Source organism: Choristoneura fumiferana, chromosome 14 (genome assembly GCF_025370935.1).
Source record: "Choristoneura fumiferana chromosome 14, NRCan_CFum_1, whole genome shotgun sequence".
Taxonomy (NCBI): Eukaryota; Metazoa; Arthropoda; class Insecta; order Lepidoptera; family Tortricidae; genus Choristoneura; species Choristoneura fumiferana.
This window is the reverse complement of record NC_133485.1, coordinates 4,614,872-4,636,948: the sequence shown is the minus strand read 5'-3', so window position 1 is coordinate 4,636,948 and position 22,077 is coordinate 4,614,872. Positions and strand designations below refer to the sequence as shown.

General features: G+C 40.3%; 2 protein-coding genes and 1 pseudogene across 2 annotated transcripts; 2 read left to right on the top strand and 1 right to left on the bottom strand.

Annotated features, from left to right (window-relative positions):
• Nucleotides 1–8: 8 nt before the first annotated feature.
• On the bottom strand, nucleotides 9–10,339 carry LOC141434901 (GTP-binding protein Rit2-like). The gene is made up of 6 exons (XM_074097390.1): nucleotides 10,291–10,339; nucleotides 4,542–4,766; nucleotides 4,008–4,081; nucleotides 3,347–3,541; nucleotides 2,562–2,702; nucleotides 9–1,275 (listed from the first exon to the last, which is right to left on the bottom strand). The coding sequence occupies exons 1-6, from the start codon at nucleotides 10,337–10,339 to the stop codon at nucleotides 1,159–1,161; spliced, it is 801 nt and encodes a 266-aa protein (XP_073953491.1). The 3' UTR covers nucleotides 9–1,158.
• A 766-nt stretch (nucleotides 10,340–11,105) lies between these two features.
• Nucleotides 11,106–14,315, top strand: LOC141434814 (WD repeat-containing protein 91-like). Its single transcript, XM_074097259.1, has 4 exons — nucleotides 11,106–11,425; nucleotides 11,538–11,687; nucleotides 11,883–12,088; nucleotides 13,023–14,315. Exons 1-4 carry the CDS (start codon nucleotides 11,182–11,184, stop codon nucleotides 13,254–13,256), a joined length of 834 nt encoding a protein of 277 aa, XP_073953360.1. The 5' UTR covers nucleotides 11,106–11,181; the 3' UTR covers nucleotides 13,257–14,315.
• A 296-nt stretch (nucleotides 14,316–14,611) lies between these two features.
• LOC141434819 (uncharacterized) lies at nucleotides 14,612–18,950 on the top strand (annotated as a pseudogene).
• The last annotated feature ends 3,127 nt before the right edge of the window (nucleotides 18,951–22,077 follow it).

Here is a 22,077-nt window from a genome sequence, read left to right as displayed (position 1 = left end):
GTGCCATACACTACATTTATAAAATAAAAATGTAGTTTCACTTGTCATGCTCGTAAGTTCGTATTTATGTTAGATCTAGGCGACATAAAATGACTTTTTATGCTCAAGTGCATAAAATAAAATCTCCGTCTAAGACCAATGCAATCAGGTGTAAACAGCCACAAACAAAGAAGTCCCTACAATTTTTTTTATAATTTTTAATTTATATAAAACCAAAAATCAACCAAATCAATCAACATAGATCAATAAAATTAAAAATTTATAATTATTCAGTAATGCATGAACAATAAAAGATTAGTACGTGAACAATTAATTAATTGTCTCCACTGTTGCTATTTCATTTTCTCGCCATCGAAGTGAAAAGCAGTGTAAAACTCGAGCATTAAACCCATTTTCCCCTCGACGTGTCTATCTACCCTCGCCGTACCGGCTCGCTCTGCTCTTGTTGTACAATCTACTATACCGGGTGGTGTGGCCTGTAATACGAGCAAAAAATTAAAACATAGATCGTCCTCGTCAAACTGAACAACATTTAGTTCAGAGACTTTTAAAAATAATAATGGAGTCTTTGAATTTTCCTTTTTTCATACAAATTAAATACTACTATCAATTTACGCCATCCTAGAACCCAATTGACGTCGCCTGTCACGCTACAAGCATCAAGCATTTTGCTTTACATTGCTTCTTTGAATAAACTTTAAAGTGTAATACAAATTAAAACACTAATTATTTTTAAAAGTCGCTCAATTAATGTTGTTCAGTTTGAGGAATTAGATCTATGTTTTAATTATTAGCTCACATTACAAGCCACACCCGTATGTGTTCTGTCTTTCAGATAATCTGGTCAGTCAAATGTTTTGACACATTTACGTGCACTAATTGCCCAAATGACCAAATAGCTTTTTGGATAGGCTCAGAATCACGCAACGGGCTATGGAGAGACTGTGCTCAACGGTGGACGTTTTCCAGCTGTGCAAGAATGGAATGGCAGAATATATTAAACTCTGATGTAGTGTCCGACTTAGAAGAAAGAGAATATTAAAATTCTAATGTTTTCCTTAACCAGCCAACGGGTGCACTTGCATTATCTATTTCTACAGTATTGAACAATACTTAGTAGCCGCCATTAAGGTAGGTTACGCGTTAGCTTACGGTAGGTTAGGGCGAGCTGTGGTGCCGTCGGCGGCGCCGGAACACGAGCGCGAAGATGCTGCGCAAGCGTCGCCAGCGCCGGCGCCCGCCGCCCGTCGATATCGACGTGCCCATTAGCGACGCCTGCCGACAAATTAACACTTAATACGTTATGGCTTGTTACTATGTCTCTTGGGTGTACTTTGACCAAAAATAGAACGAGATCTGATGATGGATGCAGGCAAAACATCCCCTGTTCCACCTATCCCTACTGCTGTATCCCCCTGATAGAGATATGTGGAATATTTTTTCCTTTCTTCTCCACTGGTAGGGATATCATTCCATGTATTTCTACTAAAATCCACGGCGGTAGGGACATGTGGATTTTTTTCCAACCATCGATACTAAGTGCCCGCCTGGTAGGGACTTGTGGATTTTTTTCAACCATCCATACCAACTGACCGTTTGTTAGGGACTTGTGGGTTTTTTCCAACCATCCATACTAAGTGCCTGCCTGGTAGGGACTTGTGGTTTTTTCCAACTATCTATACTAACTGCTCGTGTGGTAGGGACTTGTGGATTTTTTCCAACCATCCATATTAGCTGACCGTTTTGTTTCTATTTTATAAAAAAATACGTTCTGAGAATCACCTGGAAGTCGGTTTGGATGGTTGGAAAAAAATCTACAAGTCACTACAAGACGGCCATCTAGTATGGTTGGTTGGAAAAAAGTCCACAAGTCCCTACCAAACGGTCAGCAAGTATGGATGGTTGGAAAAAAATCTACAAGTCACTACAAAAGGCCATCTAGTATGGTTGGTTGGAAAAAAGTCCACAAGTCCCTACCAAACGGTCAGCAAGTATGGATGGTTGGAAAAATTCCACATGTCCCTACCGGTGGGAGCTGGGAGGGATAATTGGACATATTCTTTCCATCTATCCCTACCGGTACCAAATAAAGGAAAAATATTCACGTACCTCTATCATGGGGGATATAGCGGTAGGGATAGGTGGAACAGGGGGCAAACATAGGTTTTAGTGTCTTGGTATTCTTTGTCCATAGCTTCTAGACTAGACAATATGTATGGCATGTGTTTTTTAAACTGAAATAAATATTATTGACTAGAAAAATCGGTTAGATATAAATATTAGGTATATCTGGATTATTCAGTCAAATAATTTTATGGCAAAACACACAATTTCTGCAACGCTAGTTATTGGCAAAACAATTTTATACTCATTAAATTTCTGCGTAGACATAATTCGGAGCTTGAAAAATATGACCAAATAATATTAGGACTAACGAAATGCTGCGTAATCAAACTATGCGAATTATATTCTGTGATAATAGTTTATGCGCAAAGCCTAATATAGCTATATGTATAGATTATGCCACAAAGAATTATTACTTATAACATTATGATCGCTACCTGTCTCTGCCGCTCTAGGCGCCGTATCTCGCGCACGAGCGCGTGGAACGCGTCGTCCACGAAGTGCCGCAGCGCCGCCGACGTCTCGAAGAACGGACAGCCCAGCTGCGTGGCCAGCGCCGCGCCCTCTTCCGTCGTCACCTGATAACAGAACAGTTTTTCAGATAAAACTGACCCGTGCTTGAGCCCTATTTAACCTGATGAAAAGTGCAAAGGCGGCCGGATTAACCAGGAAATACAATTATCAAAACCTCTTTGACGTTAAATGATCAACAGCTCTTTTCAAGTTCAATCAAATCAACTGACAGAATGGGTCGAAAAAAGTAATAATAGATACTTATTGTCATTGAGAGAAACTTATTTTTTCTATTTTTTATTTGATGCTTAGGTACACCTGTTTGACTATGCCAGGCTAATTGAAAGACTCGATGGCCACTTTCATCAAACACTTCTCCTGCAATGTCCAGATTATCTGGCTGCAAAGGAGTGCTTGATGAACCTGTATAATCGTACTGCATCTTCTGATACCGGACAACTCAAAATAATATTCACTGCACCATTGAACAGGTCCAAATCACTCAAATACCTCTCACTATCCTTAGTCAATACACACTCCACCAAAAAATGTACTAATTCCTCAATCCTATTACAATACATGCACATTGGGGATTGAACAACTTTCATCCCTTGGATAATGGTAGATAGCGTGCACACCCTGGCTTTCCCCAAGCCAAGCCTGTGGTAGGCTCCGTGCAGACTTTGCTGCTGGCTTAATCTATGCTGACCTGGCGACAGCGCTGCGCGAGATCCAGCTTGTTCCCGACCAGCACGAGCGGCAGGCGCTCCAGCGGGCGCGCGGCGGCCAGCAGGCGCGGGTACTCCGCCGCGGCGCGGAACGACCGCCGGTCCGTCACCGAGTAACACAGCACGAAGCCCTCGCCACACCGCATGTACTGCTCGCGCATGGCTGTGAACTCCACCTGGAAATTACGGCATGATTAGCTTGCTGTTTATAGAACAACATATCGAATGTAACAACCAAAAAAAAGTCTCATCACAATCTTTTAAACCAAAATAAAACTAGTTATAACATCCAACCGACCGTGTTTAACAACCAAATTTTGCTGTCCCTTTGATGTCATTATAAATGGATTTGATACTAGTTGATAGATTGTTCCAATACACAGACTTACTTTACTTAATTAATATTTTAACTTTGAATAGCTCTTCTTTATATGTATTTCAGACAGAGGAGGGTAAAGAATAAAAATAGTGGTTCAGAATAAAAATGATAAACAAATTAATCGTAAAAACAACTGCCAAACAAACTGTAACCATAACATAGTATACATTCTCCTAAATTGCAAGATTGATATGTACCAAAATTGAATATTTTAAAAGTAAATCTGAAAATGCCATGCCAATATTGAAAATTCAGAAACATACCTGGCCTGCAGTATCCAGAATGTCCAACAATGCTGGTTCTCCGTCAATAACAGCTTGCTGCTGATATGAGTCCTCTGAAACACAAACATTAACTAATTATAATTTTAATTAAATTAAACATAAACCTTTGTTCACAAGCAACAGTTGTATTTTGTTGGGTGACAAGCAAAAGTCACTAACTGCAAAAAAAATATTAGTGGAATATTAACCTTACAGTGCTATGCATAAGTTTGATTATCCCTTTTGACTTTAGGTGGTAATTAGTGACTTTTGGTTGTCACCCGACGATTTATACATATACATGCCACTACATAAATAAAACAGTATATTAAATTACTGTTTCCCAAATATTTTAAATAAAACTAGTTCATTTTACTACATTTTCCAATTGATACAGAACATTATTATGCATGAATCTCTTATTAAACTACTATTACTGGTAAGCATTATCAACAAGCAACAGCAAGCTCAATAAAGTGATAAATTATAACCGTTACCGTTAGCTTAGCTCAGAATCATGAACAACAGTGGTACCTATAGTAGGGTCATGGTAATCGAGGAAGCTGTGACTGACGAACTGCAGCGTAACCGCGGACTTGCCGACGCCGCCGTCGCCCAGTACCACGATCTTGTAGACGCGCAGGCCGCGCGACGTGCCCGAGGCTCCCCATGTCCCCGCATGCCTGGCCCTGGCTCCCTGTGCCTGTCCCTGCCCGCTTCGGACCTCGCCCGCCCGCCTCGCCGTCGCGGTCACCGTCACTCTCCGAAACACCGCGCCATCGTCCCACGCCGCACAAACCCAATATCACCACCGTGATTGTTTCTTAACTAACAATGATGATTCACATTTATTTAATACACATTGTGTTCATAATAAATTATTGCAATAAAAATCGACAGCTGATTATTGTGCACGATTGACATTTCGTCGATTCGATGGTATTTTTTTTTTTTTTTTTTTTTTTTTTGTATTTTGGCTATGCCTTTCGATTGAGCCAGCGTCATGTCGATTTCTCTTATAAAAAAATTTCGGAGGAGAAGAGGCAGTTGCTATTCCTGAAAAGAGGGAATCACAAACCCAAAGTAAACCAGGAAAACCACTACTGTTAGTAATTATTTCTACTACAAACTATATTTAGATAGTCATTACTTTAATGTTAATTAATACCCAGAGAGTGTTATAGTAGGTAAGTAGGTACCTAAACCACCACAAAAAATAGAACTGAGTAATTACGATTTATATATTTTATCTATATATACTCTATTTCATAATAAATGTACAATTACAGATTGAGATCGTTTTGCTGACAGAATTGTGCAAGTGCAAAAAATATTTCTTTTTGTTTTGGCTTAAATTGCAGAAGCTCTAAAATATGAGTAGGAAACGGAACCTTCAATCTAATCAGCTCGTCATAGAAGGCAGTATTGTCGTATTTGTCACAAGCAAAGAAAATATGGTTAAGGGAACCCTCATCCATTCCACACTCGCAGAGGGAGGAGTCCCTAATGTGAATTTTCGCCAGATGAGTGGCAATGCAACAATGTCCCAGACGCATTCGAATGATGGTTGAGCAATACTTTTTTGGAATGAATGATTTAGCGAACCATGGTTTTCTTGAGACTGCAGGTTGGACTAGAGAAAATAGCCTACCCTTATTTTTGCTAGATATTTTCCAATAGGAAGACCATGCGTGCATCAATGATTCAGACGATAATGTTAGTACGTCATGACAATAATTCTTGAAAGGGACCTTGTCGCCATCCACTACTGCGTCCTTGGCTAATTGGTCAGCTTTTTCGTTGCCAGAGACCCCCGAGTGACCTGGGACCCATACAAGAGTTACTTCATAACCCCGTAATTTGCATGTGATAAGACAGTCCTTGATTTGGTATATAATTGGGTTATGAAACTTGACAGAAAAAGGGTTTGATAGTAAAGCTTGTAGGCAGCTACGTGAATCAGAAAATATAATGGTTTTCTTTAACTTAAAAATTAAAATGTATTTAACACTTTCCAATACTCCTATACATTCCCCAGTAAATACGGAGGTAACCGGTGGGCATTTTACTTTTTGAATAATGTTATATTGTGAGTGGTATATTCCTACACCTACGCAGCCAACTGGGGATAGCTTTGAAGCGTCAGAGTAAATCGTGTTCCAGTCATGCCATTCTCGATTAAGAATTTGATGGAGGTATTCGTCGGCATGTGGATCGTTATGACAAATATCGAAGTCCAGAATTACTCTAGGCTGGTAGACAATAGTGCTGTATTTGAACTCGAACAGAGGTAGATTTTTAGAGTGGTGCACTGGGTCCTTAATGGATTGAAATTTCTGCAAACTTTTCACGAGGCAGGGTAAATCTTTATAATTCCAATAGGGGGAAGATTTCATGTCTAACAACCGGTTAAGTATGGGGTGGTGAGAGAACTGAAGGGCACGAAATAAAAAGCTGTCAGCCAGAAATTGTCTACGCAAGTTTAGGGGGGATCAGCGCATTCCACCTGCAACGCGTTTATAGGACTTGATCTCATAGCTCCCGATATAATTCTTAAGGCTTTCGACTGTATGAGATCGAGTCTTCTAAATCCTGCCTTGTTACCTGGAACTAACAGATATGAACCATAATCTAATACACTTCGAACAGTTGCATTGTATAACAGCCTAAGGGACGTTGGATGGGCCCCCCACCAAACCCCAGAGAGGCATCTAAGTGTGTTAAGACCTCGTTCACATTTCTTGGCTATGTGTTCAAAATGCAAGGCACCGGTCAGTTTGGAGTCTAAAACCACCCCAAGAAATTTATGATGAGAGCTTATAGGAATATCCACGCCGTGGATTGAAATATTTACGATAGGGATTACTCGTTTTCGGGTGAACATGACAGCGGTACTTTTAGTCGGTGAAAGAGACAATCCATTGCTTATTAGCCACGAGTTTACTGAGTGAAGGGATGTAGAAATTGATTCACTGGCAGATTGTATATCGCTATTAGTGGAGTAAATAAGTAAGTCGTCCGCATATTGTAAAAAGTGGCAACCTGCAGCAGATTCCTCCAAGTCATGTGTATATAAATTGTATAATAGCGGACTAAGGACAGATCCTTGCGGTAGTCCTCGCCAGACTAATCGCGAGGGGTTGATTTGCGGATCTCTTCCGCGAAAAGTAATATTTCGTTCTGAAAGAAGGTTACCCACGAGATTGGCCAACCTCTCCGGAATTCTCAGCTTGCGGAATTTTTCCCTGAGAATGGGGAGCTGGACGTTATCGTAAGCGGCCTCCACATCCAAAAACACAGCGACTACTGACTCTCCCCTCGAAAAAGATAGTCGAATGTCAGAAGTAAAAATGCTAAGACTGTCCATAGTACTTTTTCCCTTTCTAAAACCGTACTGAGAATTCCCGAACAGGCCCTCACTCTCCATAAACCATTCTAATCTGTTTTTAATTAGATGCTCTAAGATCTTGAGCAACACTGAGGATAAAGCTATAGGACGATGTGATCGTGGATCGTTAGGATCTCTGGATGATTTGGGAATAGGAATAACAATTTGGGATTTCCAGGAAGAGGGCGGACGGCCTGTATGTAATATGCAGTTTATCAGGTTTAGTAGATATTGAAGGAAGGGTTCACCTGCTTTGGCTATAAAGGAGTATGGTATGCCATCGTGGCCCGGAGTGGAATCTTTTACAGATTTTAAAACATTTTTAAGTTCTTGGATAGAAAAACTTTCATCTAAAGGATTTGCTGACTCGGTAATAAAATTATCTACGGGTAAATCCAAGGCTGTTGGTACGTAAGGTGGGGCTATGTTAGTTAGAAAAGACTCTGCCCATTCTTGCGAAGCAGGATACAGACACGAGCGGGGGATATATGATCTTCTAAATCGTTTTATGTTATTCCAAACTACTTTAGCTGGGGTGTTAGGGCTTAAAGATGAACAGAATTCCTTCCAACTATCGAACTTTTTGTTCCTTAGTAATAATTTAGTTTCATCCATGACGGTTCTTAAAGTTAAAAAATTCTCCGACGTCATATTGGCAGAATACGTATGTTCAGCTTTTTTCCTGTTTTTTACCGCTTGTGTACATTCTTTGTCCCACCACGGTGGGGAAGGTACCTTGCCTTGGGCAGTATTCTTGAGAGGAAAAACTTTTTCCGCGGCGGATTTAACTGCAAGAACAATGGCGTCGGAACAATTTTCAATTGAATTTGAGGTAATTGGGGGTAAAAAATTAACTTCATTATTTAAGATTTTTTTATAAGTATCCCAGTCAGCTCCATTAATATTGTAAATTAAAAGGGGTTTAGTAATAGGAGGCCTTTTCAAAGATAGAGATTGAAGACAAAGAAGAATTGGAAAGTGGTCGCTACCATACGAGCTATCCAGAACTTCCCAGGTAATCTGCGAGGCGAGTGTAGGTGAGCATAAAGATAAGTCCACTGCACTAGATGCTTGATCCGGTAACGTACGTAACGTTGGGGATCCCGAATTTAAGAGACAAAGATTTGTCAAGTCGATGACTTCCAAAAATTGCTCTCCAAGTAGATCATTATTATCACAACCCCACACGTGATGATGAACGTTAAAATCACCCATGATAATAGTTGGTTGTGGGAGGGACACGATTAAATGTCTTAACTCAGTTAAAATTTCATTAGACGGGCTTGGAATGTACAAGGATAGAAAAGTGATTCCTTCTACGCGGGCACAAATTGAGTGCCAACTATTGCTGTGCTGAGTGGGAATGGGAGTGAATGGACAGTGGTCTTTGATAAACAAGGCACATCCAGCACGTCCATCTGCCCGGCAGTCCATCAAAGACACGTACCCAGGTAATTTGAAATTATTGTCAACTTTAAGCCATATTTCTGATACGGCTATTAGAATAGGATTGTATTTATTAATTAAAAAGATGAAGTCATGTTTTTTATTGCTGATACTACGGCAGTTCCACTGAATTACTACTTGATCCATTATTAGAAGAAAACAGAAATGATGAAATAAGTGGAGCAACGTGGGATAACAAAGAACTATCTGCCAGGGGGCTAGAAGGGGAGAATACCTTCACAAAATAAGACAGTATTTTGATCAACTCGTTAATGATAATTTCATTAGATTTTTCAGAAGGTTTATCCGGAAAAACAGGGCCTGTGTTAATAACTGGGTCTCTAATAATGGCATTGTGAGCTTCTTTATCATATCCTTTACGAGGTGGAGGAGGAGGACGAGGAGTATAAAAGGTTGTTTTTTTATACGACATAGATGCTCCTGAAGGAGATGAAGTTGCATTTGCATAGGATTTGCGGGTGATCTTAGCATGAAGATTAGATGCTTCTACATATGAAATATTTTCGCTGGTCATTGACTTTTTTATTAAAAGTTGACGGTTGTATTCCGGACAGTTTTTACTATTGGCAAAGTGACCAGCACCCAATCCTTCGGGGCAATTGCAGCAGTAACCTTCCTCTGCATCAGCCCTGCAGGAGTCACCTGTGTGGGAGTTGCCACAGCGGAAGCAGCGAGGGGTCGAGCGGCATTTTTCTTTTGTGTGCCCAAACCGGCAGCAACGAAAGCATTGAATAGTAGGTAGTTCATATTGCTCTACTGGGAGAGAGTTAAAACACATGAAAATTCTTTTCGGTAGGACTTGGCCATCGAAAGTTATTACTACTGTTTGTGCGGGAAGCCAGCAGTACGTGCCATCTGGATTATTTTTTTTGTAGTTTAGTCTGCGGGCCTTCACAGGACGGGCACCTCCTGAATTGTCGGGGACCTGGATGTTTTCTAAAATCTCTTCCGGGGACCATTCAGACGGAACACCCCGCACTAATCCCATCCTAGTAACATTGAACGAGGGAATAGATGCCTTGTATTTATGATGGACTAATGTTGGGGAGTCTAGAAATAAGTTCGCGTCGATAGCAGAGTGGAAATTAATAGACACTCTGTTGCGCCCAATCCTTTTAACAGTGCCGTCAATTATATTAGGGAATTCCCTTTTTCGTTTTTGTAAAAAAAGACCAAACGCTACCGGGTTCAAAATGGTTCCTGAATCTGGAGAAACTTCTATTCTCTGGACGTGTACAATAAAGGGCCCCTGATCACGTTCAGAATATTTTTCTCGTCCTATCGGTGTAAAGGGGGAGGCAGGAGTTTGAGTTTCATTCTGGGTAGGTGGGTGTGTAACTAAATGTTCTGGGGAGAGAACGATGGCGGAGTCTGACTGACGATATTTTGGCCTAAGGGGAGCGGTGTATCCTTTTGGCTATCACTGACCGGGCTTTGCATTGAGTCCCCAGAAGATGAAGCGGACCTTGAACGGCATCGCTCACCATCACTTTTATTAGAATTTCTTTTTTTTTTATTGCGTTGCTTCCTCGCGCATTTTTTCCCCTCAAATTCCTTCATTGAAAGGGAAATCAGTTTCGCTTGTTCTCTTTCAAATTGCTCATGTTGAGCTAAATCGACATTACTAACAATTGAGGAAAAATTCCCTCCTCCAGGGTCGTCCAAGCCATCCATTTCTTCCATGAGGAAGCTGGCATGGACTACCCCCCAAACACAAACAAAAATAAAATTAAAACTATTCTACGGATTAAATCCAAACCAAAACCAGGAAAAACTTACCTATAACACCACCACCATATAACGACAAAGGAATAGCAACTTATTAGTATTATTTATACCATAAAAAACAAAATATATATTTTTTTCGCTAATTGGAAATTTAAACACAACCGATCGCGATCGACACTCTACCCACTCTCCGATGGTATTTATTTAATTGTTTGTGTATGTTGGTAAGTTAAACTGCGTTCTCTGTTCTCTTGAGATTAAAAATTAAAAAAAAAATAGAAAAGGAAACTTCAGCGAGAAGTGATATTAATCGAATTGTGTTTTAGTTGTTGCATAGTCCAGTTATAAGTTTTGACAATGTGTAACAATTTAATTTACATTAATGTAATACATAGTAAAGGTTAAAAGGTTAAAAGGCAGTCGACCAACAAGAACAGTATGTGAACCAAGTGTAAGAGTAATTTTTTTTTAGTAGTCTGTGGACAGGGATGGCAACTTACAGAAAGAAAACGTCATTGCTTGCTTTCTATTATTCGTAGTTTGAAAACAAAATATTAATATTATTAATTACTATCATAAAATTTGAACAAAATGGCTCACGTACAGTTTGTTGATGAATTAGTAAGAGAGTACTTGCTGTATAGAGGATTCACAACAACTGTAAAAGCGTTCGACACCGATTTGAAAGCTGATAAAGACAAAGGTTTTAGGGTAGATAAAATTGTAGATCAAATACTGCATTACATAAATGTTTCTGATCTTAACGGCTTCAAGGAGTACTGGTCGCATCTCGACAGCTTAGTATTTTCAAAACTAGAGATTCATGTTCAGCCAGGTAAGGTTTCTTCTTTGTATTGAATGCTCTGTGGGTCACTACTCAATAAACATTGTTGCTGTGGAAATGTAATGCACATATCGTAGAAATGGCATGAATTCTACTGTTACAGCTGTAAAAAAGTTGGAGTACAGCTTATACAAGCTGTACTTAATTACGGCCGCACAAGGAACAGGCGGAGTGAAGAATGAGAGGGTCACAGAGTTCTTTGCCAAGATGCTTCCAGAATTACAAGGGCAGAATGAATGGAGGGATTGGTTTAGTGAGTGCCTTCATACAATCTGTTTTGAAATCATATTCAGGTTATGTTTCCTGATATTGCATGTTCCTAAAAATCTTGTGACCATTAGCATTTGCAAGGCGCAAATAAATTCATATAAAATAAAATAAATGGAGTGTTTTATTGAATATGATTCTTGCTGAAAAGTTGCATCATCAAACTCTTCTCTATTTCCAGTGCTTCCTTATATCCAAAAGCCAGAAGAGAACCCAACATTCAGCCTATTCTTCACCCGAGCATGGCAAGACTCCGTGCTGGTATCACTGCACAATTTACTGGCCACTGTGTTCCAGTGCATGCCACAGCCAACCCTGACCAGTTATGAGAGTGACGCATCCATGGTCAAAAGGCTGCAGGATGAGCTTGCTGCGCTGAGAGGGAAGGTTATAAAATAATAAGAAATAAAAAAACTAGTTTTGGGATTTCACATACTTTTTTAAAGTAGCTGTTTTAGTACTGAAACATGCTAATGAGGTTTTGAGTCAATCCACTGCATCGGAATCAAGCCTTACAGAGCGGATGGATTTGTTGCTTTGTATAGATTTCTATGGTACTGTGTGCACTGGATCGGAATATCTGCACCATAGAAATCTATACATGGCAACAAATCCGTACTGTGCTTGCATACACTCCGATTTTGATGCAGTGGATGCGCAGCATTGAAGACAATATTGGCTACATAATACAAAATCTGTTCATGCAGGTCAGGACACTTTGATTTCATTATTATTAGCGAGACCACAAAGTTAATACCCTAACTAACTTACAAAAGTTGTAAAGCAATGCCAGGGGACATTGTCATTTCAAAATTCTGTCCTAAAACTAGCTGAACTGATTTTTATCAAACAGCTATAAGAACCACTGCAAGAAAACTTGCTTTCGTGTAAAACAAAAACATATTGAAATCGGTCCATCCATTTGAGGCCTATAATGCGTAGACAGACATTGGTGTCAAACTTATAACACCCCTCTTTTTGTGTCAGGGTTTAAAAATACCTTTGTGTGTATTTAAACTTTATTATACAAAAGAAAAGAAACAAAATACAAAAATCAAAATATAAAATAAACCGTAACTGTCAATTATCTCCCTGTAATTGTAATAAACCACTAATACAGCGTTTCTTAACCTCTGGTCGCGACCCACATTTGGGTCGCAGGGATTCTCTGATAAAAGCCTTGCAAAAAATTTCTTTGATGTTAATTTTTGCAGTGTTTTAGGGTCGTGGACTACAATTTATATTTACACTTTGGGTCGCCAGCCCAAAAGGTTAAGAACCGCTGCACTGATATATCCAATTTTTATTAAAAACTTTACAGACCCAACAACAACCCATAGAGCGGTCATCACCCAGCGGCCATCAGTCCCGACTTGCACAGTACTCAGAGCGCCTCAGTGGGCCCCTGCCCCTTGTTGATGACTTCTGTGCTGTACCTTCAGAACACCTGGACAGCGGAATCCGTGAGGCTAAGGGCTTAAGAGGGCTCATACGCCAGATGGGAGGTAGCCCCATCATGGGAAGAAAACCTGGACGATCACAAAGTCAAAATTAATAGTCAAAAGTCAAAATGTATATTACATTTTATGATTTTATACATCATCACATCGTAATCTCTGATGTTTCTTATACATCAGAGATTATGTGTAGATAAAGTGAAAAAAGTTTTTACACAGGCCAAGTAAAAATCAATCTTATGTCAATGCCACAAAGACATGGAAAAACTTTTTTCACTTTACTATACCTATGACAAAATTTAAACATCTGATGGTGATTATTCACTTTTCTCTTCTTGTCCAGTCAAGTGCAAAAGTCAAAGTCAAAATATCTTTATTCAATTTAGGCTATAACAAGCACTTATGAATGTTAAAAAAAAACTACCACCTTAGTGTTAAGCACAGTTGACTATGATGTTAAGTGCATAAAGTCGTGTATCCTCCTGGCCTGAGTCCTCGCGTACTTTAAAGGACCAATTAACACTAAGAATAACGACCGAATGTACTTTATAAAGTACAAATTGTTAATTGAATAAAGAATTCTAAGAATTTAGAAATAATATCCAAAATAACAAAGCAGGGCAACCATGTTTAGGTCTTAAGCACTAAATTTGTTAAAAAATGTCAAGAATCAGGAGGGTATACATATTTTTGTACTTTGACCATATCAATATTTTTGCACTTACTGTACCTACCATGCAGTTAATTTCCTGATTACAGTATAAATGTTGTATAGCAGGGAAGGTACAAGTTGAAACTTTTTAAACAGGGCTATTTTTTTTTTATTGTAAGTAATTAAATCTGTTAATATTGTCTGTTTTATCGATAAGTTAGAATATCAATCTAATCTAATTCTCGGGTCAAAAATGTTTGTGATCCAACTCCTTCGAAATAGCTTGACCGATTTTTATGTCATTTTTTGTGTATATTCTGTAGGTCTGAGAATAGGATGTAAACTATTTTTCATACTTCTACGCGGAAGGAGTCGCGGGCCATAGCTAGTAATTCAATTAGTTGGAACTTTTTAAACAGGGCTAATTTTATTGTAAGTAATTAAATCTGTTAATATTGTTTGTTTTATAGATAAGTTAGAAAATCAATTGTAAATATATATATTGAGTTTATTCTAGTTTTATTTGGAGTCAGACTGAATTTACAGAATTGGTGCCAATTCGGACGTGATTTATTCCAAGTCTAAAGGAGTATGGAGAGAATTGGGAGAGAAGGATACGTTCCATATTATTTATACTATTTTACCGCATGGCCGTAACTCCCTTCACCTGTCTAAGCACTTAAAAAAAACAAGTTTTTTTTTTTTTTAAAAACACGTTTCACTTACATTTCAATCTTGTCGTTCAAACAAATTGAATTAAAATAATGACGAGGCGATATGGTCCCCGACTTTAGCCTGGCCGAACGCACAAAATAATAAAAAAAACAACTTTTCCTTCAAATTCCTGTCAAAAGTAACTGAAATAAAGCAAAATTCTAAATTTTCGTTTATTTTTACTAGCTTTCTTACCTTCATTATAAAATTACTACGTAAAGATGTCTCACGCATTCGGAGCCGATGTCATGCAGAAGGCGAAGCGTCGCCAACGCAAATGGTGCCAGGAAAATTTGCTGACAGTGTTGGAACAAGCTAAAGACCGGCAGGCCCGCGATATAGAAGTGTCTATCGAGCTGGCGAAGGAACTTTTAGCGGTAAATAAACACCTAGAATTCGTCGTCTCATTTTTTCACCCTGTACAGTCGAGTTCGTATCGTATACTTACCAGAGTAAAAATTAAATCAAAAAAATACCTGAACACGCTTCTATGCCGTTAACAATAGAGTATCTATATGTAGTGTGGTAATGTTCACATATTTTTGATAATATTTTTACTGAAAATATAAGAACAACTGTACATCCTTTTTTGGTGGTTAGGTTATAACTAAATTAGTAATAACCTAACCACCAAAAAGTTGGCAAACCCCCGACTTTGTCACTTCAAAGTTCAATATCTCAAAAACGGCTGAACCGATTTTGATAAAACGTGTCTTAAGAACCATCGCTAGAAAACCTGCTTTTCAACAAAAAAAACGCATTCAAATCGGTCCACCCGTTTAAGAGCTACGGTGCCACAGACAGACAGACATGGACACATAGCAGTCAAACTTATAGCTCTTTGCGTCGGGGGTTAAAAATGAATGTTATTTAATGAAAACGTGTAGTTATGCGCCGGTATTAGTTTCGTCGGGTAGTCACGCGAGCCCGCAGTGCGCGTGTTGTTGCAGCCGACGAGTCGCATCGCTCCGGGAAGAATGGCTACGAAGTAGCCCGAAAAATGACGAGTTAAACTCGATTTAAGACGTGACCGGTTACGGTTCTATTTCATTAAAAATTGGTGAGTCTCACGGTAGTTTCATTTTTAAAACTGTATTTTTGTAAAAGAAAGACGGATAAGTTATTTTTAAGTAATTTCGGTCCCTGACTTTACTAAAAGTTTTACAGCTCCAGGTTAACACTAATTCCAGATATACGCGGAGAAGTTGCCGAAACCCGTGGAGGTGCCGGCGCACACCCCAGAGCCGTTCGTGGACGACAGCATGATGCGACACATGGACCCCGCCGTACGCGCCATCCTGCATGACAGCACGGAAAAGGGGGCGGCGGAGCGGTACCTGAGGGAGAGGAACAAGAAGTCGCCGGACGAGAAGTTAGTAGTAATTAAGGATCTATTTTCACCAGAAATGTGCGAGGGTGTATTGCGAGAAATGTGTATTTCATAATCCAAATAGGAAGGCCTCATTTACCTCGCCTCGGATTAAGTGTATTTTACAATACTTTTCGTACGTGCAAAATATCTGACACGCCCGCCTTTGAAATAGTCGTATCAAATATTTATGTATTATCTAATGAGATTTGGTATGCAGGGGTTTTCGAGGATGACAAATCGATCTAACTTGCTCTTATCCTCTGGGAAAATGCTTATAGATTTTCTGTCCGAGCAAAGCTCGGTCGCCCAGGTACTACTATTTAATACGAGAGTGAAAGGGACGGTACGATACGAACTTTTATTTTCGAATTTTGGAGTAGACCCTCTGGTATAGTATGAAAACTGACTGGTCGCCGTTGTAGCGGCTCCTAACGCCATCTAGTGAGCAAATATAGAAACTCGATTGCGCCATCGAAGTTTATCAACTCATACGCATAAATACAACTTCTGACGCTCTTCCTTCGAGCTTCGATCCATCTGCCTAGTCACTAGCCACTCCCCTCATAATGATATAAAATTTAGCACGGGCGTACCTTATACAAATAACAATACTGCTGTTGTCCACGACGACTCCGTCCGCGTAGAATTCATTGAGCGCTACCCCGCGAGAACTATGCAATTTTCCGAGTTAAAAACTACCCTATGTCCTTCCCCGGGACTCAAACTATCTGTATACAGAATTTCATCTAAATCGGCTCAGCTATTTAGACGTGAAGAGGTAACAAACAGACTTACGAACTTTAGCATTATAATATTAGTGAGAAATGGATTAACGAAGAGCACTATGTATTTCTTACGAACACAGTAAAATCTTGAAATTTCCGTAAGGTAACTTTGAGTCCGTACGTAATGGATAGGTTAGGTACGGTCAATGAACAAATAATAGTACAAGTACCTACATACAGAAGTTGCACGAAATTGATTGCCTCCATTGTCTAGTCGATCGTGGCATGGCAAATCTGAAATCACATTATTCGACAAAGAACGAAAGTCACCGACGTTGCTCACAGAATTAGTTCACTGAAGTGGCGTTGGGCTGGCCACGTCTGTCACAGGACCGATGAGCTGTGGAGCAGACGAGTCCTCGGATGGAGACCACGGACGGGAAAACGTAGTAGGGCGTCCTGAGGCACGGTGGACGGATCACCTTATGAGGATCGCTGGCGGCGGATGGATGCGAGGGGCTGAAGACAGAGTGTTGTGGCGCGCCTTGGAAGAGGCCTATGTCCAGCAGTGGACTGCTGTGGGCTGATGATGATGATGATGATGAAAAACGCATGTTTGCGACAATACATGTTTATGAGAAATACTGAGAAATTCCTAGAACACAGTTTAGACAATAAACAGGGTAAGTATGAAAATCATGAGAATAAAGTTGGCCACCTCTGTTCTAGATACTGGTACAGGGTGGTGACGAGTTGGGATTACGGCTGGCAGCAGAAGGCATCGCGCGTGCGCGCCCGCGACTTTAACTTCGGCCGCTGCGCCCTACTACGAGATACCTTCTACCGGAAGAACAATCCGGCGCCGGACCGCCGCACGTGTCGCAGGCTAGCGGTGGGGAGTTCTCCGTCTGTACTCAGTACTCCTGCTACTTTGGCTAAGGTCAGTATGAGGCTCGAGCAGTGTTGGCATAAAGCCTCTGGCTTTTACTTAAAAAAAAAAACAAGTGCCAGTTAACGTCAATGTCACTTTATGGCGCGAACGAAGCTCTTACAATACTGACCAACTTAGGTATCTGAGATCAATATCAATTTTATTTTGTTCATCCACCATTACCTCTCATATTTCGTTTTCTAGAATTTTTTTTACCGTATAACGGAAAAACCTACTGGACACTGGCAAAATTGTGCTCCAATGGATAGAGCCATATTTTTCTAAAATCTCATCTTATCTAGGTATCTGAGAATCAAACCGAGCAGTACTATACTTTGTGAGAACGGCATTAAAAAAATGACAATTCACAGATAGGTTGGTCAGTCTTGTAAACCATATTTCTCACAGAAGAACGAAATTCAAAATACGCCTGGCCAGATAGTAGAGCGAGTGAGAAATGAATAAAAAAATGGGGAACGTGTGAGCTCGCGGTGGCAACCGTGTTTTACTCTAAAATGTCTGGCGGTGTCCACGCAGCTTTGATGGTATTAAGATTCCGATGCTTCTAGATACTTATCTGGCTGGAATTGCGGCTGGCAGAATACGGGAGGCGTCAATCAACTACGGCCGCTGCACTCTGCTACAATCTTCTACCACAAGAGCAATCCAGCGCCGGACCCGCCGCACGTGTCACACACAGGCTAGCGGGGAGATGTCCGTCTGCACTCAGCACTCCTGCTAAATACTTAGGCAGGTTCAGTATGAAGCTCGAGCACTACTGGCATAACGCCTCAGTCAAGCTTTTTACTTTAAAAAAAAGACGTGTCACTTAACGTCAATGTCACTTTATGGCGCGAATCTAAATCGTATTTTTCACAGAACGAAATTCAAAATGGCCAAGCAGCAGAGCGAGTGACAGAAAAAAACAAAAATCGGGCATGTGCGAGTTCGCGGTGGAAACCGTGCTTTAAACTAAAATGTCTGGCGGTGCCCACGCGGCTTTAATGATATTAAGATCCCGATGCTTCTAGATACTTCTGTCTGGAACTCCAGCTGGCAGAATACGGGAAGTGCCAACAGCAGCCACTGCCTGTTGCGAGACACCAACCGGAAGAAATCCCCTATGCTGGACCCGTCGCACGACGCAAGCTAGCGTCGGAGTTTCTGCCTGCACTCAGTACCGCTCTACTTTAGTTAGGGTGACGGTGAGTATGAGACGCGTGGCGTGGGTATCATTTATACCAGGAAAGTATCCAACTAGCACTGCACAATTACAGTCACAACTAATATGAGGAATAGAAATGACACGCGAGGCTATGACTAAGAAGTTAAGAAGCCATATATTTTATTCAGACTTGTCTATAATAAAATAAATAATTGCTCAAAAAATAGGTTATTTGAGATTGTGATTACGAAAGGATCACGTTTTACTGCGTTTATGCCGTAATTTAATAACCAATATGCAAGAGAGGTGAAAAAGTGGCGCAACGGTTGTGTAAAAATACACACGATAATAATTATATAATAAGTTCTGTGATTGAACCATTAAGGAAGTGGCAGATAGAATAGTGCCTCCTCTAAGCTACACTAAGGACTTGGCCACACTTCGGCCTGGGTGGGACGTCTGCAGACGATGCAGGGTTTAAAGAATAAGGAAACTTTATTTATAGCAAAAAACATATATTTTATATTTTTATTATTTACAATATTTCAACTTTTATTTACATATTAACAACAGAAAATGTACCCCCATTATTTAAGGCCACATCTCACTGTCATAAAGGGAATTATTACAAAATAAAAATGTGTACAATTATTAGAATCGTTTATAATCTATTTAATTTACAATAATCTAATCGTTGCCCCGCTGTAGAAGCGTTATAATGATGGATGAGGTCAATGGTAAAGTTGTTTCAATGGATGGCTCCGGCGCGTGCTGGGCGAATCAATTCACAATTATTGTTGTACATATTCTTAGCTAAATAATGCTACGCTACGACACAACGCTGGCGGCCCATGCACCCATTGAAACACGCAGACTAAACGAATGCTAATGCTACAATAACTAAAAATAATCAACCATCATATCGTCAACAACATTCGCTCACTCTAACAAATTACCAAATAATAAAAATATTAATAAATATGAGACATTTTGTTCATTCTCAAGTTCATTTGACACATTATGTACAATAATTATCAGTCCTTAGAATTTCGCGTTACAACACATCAGCGCTTAATTTTTCTATAATACAATAATGGATTGTGCGGAATAAGACATTATTTTGCTCTCTCTCCCTTGGCGCGATGTCTTACTTCGCAGCGAGTTGCGCTCACTACTGATAAACTAACATTTTACAAACAAATGGTTGTGAAAGTTGAACGCATTCGCTGTCCAGACTTACAGGAGCAGCAATCCCACTGTGTCGACGCATATCAAAGTCGCCTAAGGCTCCGCATCCACCAGCCCCCCATAGGAAAGCAACGCTGGAGCGAGGATACGAAAATGAAGTAATCTTATTGGTGGATTATTTCCTCACACATGATTATGATAGAGATCAAACTAAATAACCATTTTTTTTTTAAGACTTAGGCAAGTTTAATATGCATCGACACATACGTTATGGGCCGCTTGCACGCACAGTGTATGGTTTACTATATAAGTTCGAGTTAAGTTTTAACCCAGGGTTAAGTAGTGTCAAAATGTATAACTGTCATTCATAACCCAAGATTACCGCTTCATATTTTAGCCCTACCCGAGCAAACGGCCTTTATTGGCGTGCATTGGGTGACACCAGGGTAGGCAGTTGGTAAAGTACTCGCCACCAGCACTAGCGCTGCCTACATTACGGCGTACTCCATGCACGCCATAGCTTTAGAGTATATGACAGTAAAGAGTAGAAAACGGACGTAACAGTAACAAATATACTAAGAGGCAGAAAATCTGGCCCTCGAATGTAAGCGGTAATAGACAATTTTGTATGTAGAGCGGGCCAAATTGTATGCCGCCGAGTATATTTTGGCCACGTTTAACCGTGACTATGAAGCTGGAGGCCCCAGGTTCGCGTCTCGGTAGAGGCACACGCTCATAATATAACGAATACGAATATGCTTGTATATGCTTATACCTGAGTTATTATGGTCGTTCTATGTATTTATCTATTACTAGCTGTTGCCCGCAACTCCGTCTGCGATGAATTCGGCTATCGGTATTCCGCGAGAACTCCCAGAATCCCAAACTATCCCTATTCCAAATTTGATCAAAATCGGTTCAGCGGTTTAAGCGTGAAGTGGTAACAGACAGGCAGACACAGACAGACGACAGTTACTTTCGCTAATACAATATTAGTAAGAATAAGTACGTATCCGTCAAAAATCAGTTGGTGTCAATTGACCCATGCATGATATTAACTTACGCCAAATACAATGAAAGTATCGCTCTGATTTCATTTACACTATTCACCCCTTATAAACAAGTGCCGAGCATCTTTTCCGCCGCGTCATAACAATTACATATTATTCGTTACCCCTCACGAACTTTTACCCCTTTTGTTAAAACGCTCAGGGGAGCTACTACGAAATTCGAAGTTCGTATCGTATCGTCCCTCTCACTCTCGTATTAAATAATATTAGCGTCAGCGGGACGGCGAGATACGAACTTCGAATTTTGCACTTCGTAGTATACGGCCAGGTCTGGAATTACATACAGCGTTATTGTCATACACTACGGCTGGATGCCGGCATTGAAAGCGTTCAGTTTCAGGATAAAGAAGCAGCATTTATATTCATTCATTCATTCATCCTAGCCTATATACGTCCCACTGCAGGGCACAAGAGGGCTTGGGCCATAGTTCCCACGCGGGCCCAGTGCGGATTGGGAACTTCACACGCACCATTGAATTGCTTCGCAGGTTTGCAGGTTCCTCACGATGTTTTCCTTCACCGCAAAGCTCGTGGTAAATTTCAAATGTAATTCTGCACATGAATTCCGAAAAACTCAAGAGGTGCGAGCCGGGGTTTGAACCCACGACCCACTGCTTGAGAGGCGATAGGTCAAACCACTAGGCCACCACGGCTTACCATTTATATTAAGATTGGAAATTTAATTTCTTAACAACTGCACGTTGTCAAAGAAGAGAAGCGACAGTTTTTTTTCTTGATAGCTATATCATGTGACTTGTAAAGGTCACAGCTCATTACAGCCACCCGGCATCCGACCAGCACCGCCTCGCCTCGAGCGGTTAGTATTCTTCATGTGGATTTGTATGGGTATGCACTCACTACATCAACTCCCGCGCGCGGACGGCGAGTGGACCACTCGCTGACAGCCCGCTACTCGCCGCCATAGTGACTATACCACGCGCCATATAAATCTGCCTAAAAGTTCATTACTTAATACTTAGTTTTGACGCATTTTTGAGATAATTTTTTTATGCGACGTTATTTTTTATGTTACTTCCGGATTGTGTTCGAATCGCTTAACGGTATAGTGCCTATTAAATTATTGGAATTATACCTTTTTAGT

Excerpts from the sequence above, each read along its gene's own strand:
- LOC141434814 (XM_074097259.1), top strand. The coding sequence starts at position 11,182 with ATGGCTCACGTACAGTTTGTTGATGAATTAGTAAGAGAGTACTTGCTG. Across the intron at positions 11,426-11,537 it reads AGAGATTCATGTTCAGCCAG|CTGTAAAAAAGTTGGAGTAC; the intron begins GTAAGGTTTCTT and ends CTACTGTTACAG. Across the intron at positions 12,089-13,022 it reads TTGCTGCGCTGAGAGGGAAG|ACCCAACAACAACCCATAGA; the intron begins GTTATAAAATAA and ends AAAACTTTACAG.
- LOC141434901 (XM_074097390.1), bottom strand. The coding sequence starts at position 10,339 with ATGCCGTTCAAGGTCCGCTTCATCTTCTGGGGACTCAATGCAAAGCCC. Across the intron at positions 4,767-10,290 it reads GGGACTCAATGCAAAGCCCG|TGACGGTGACCGCGACGGCG; the intron begins GTCAGTGATAGC and ends TGTTTCGGAGAG. Across the intron at positions 3,542-4,007 it reads TTCTGGATACTGCAGGCCAG|GTGGAGTTCACAGCCATGCG; the intron begins GTATGTTTCTGA and ends CGTAATTTCCAG.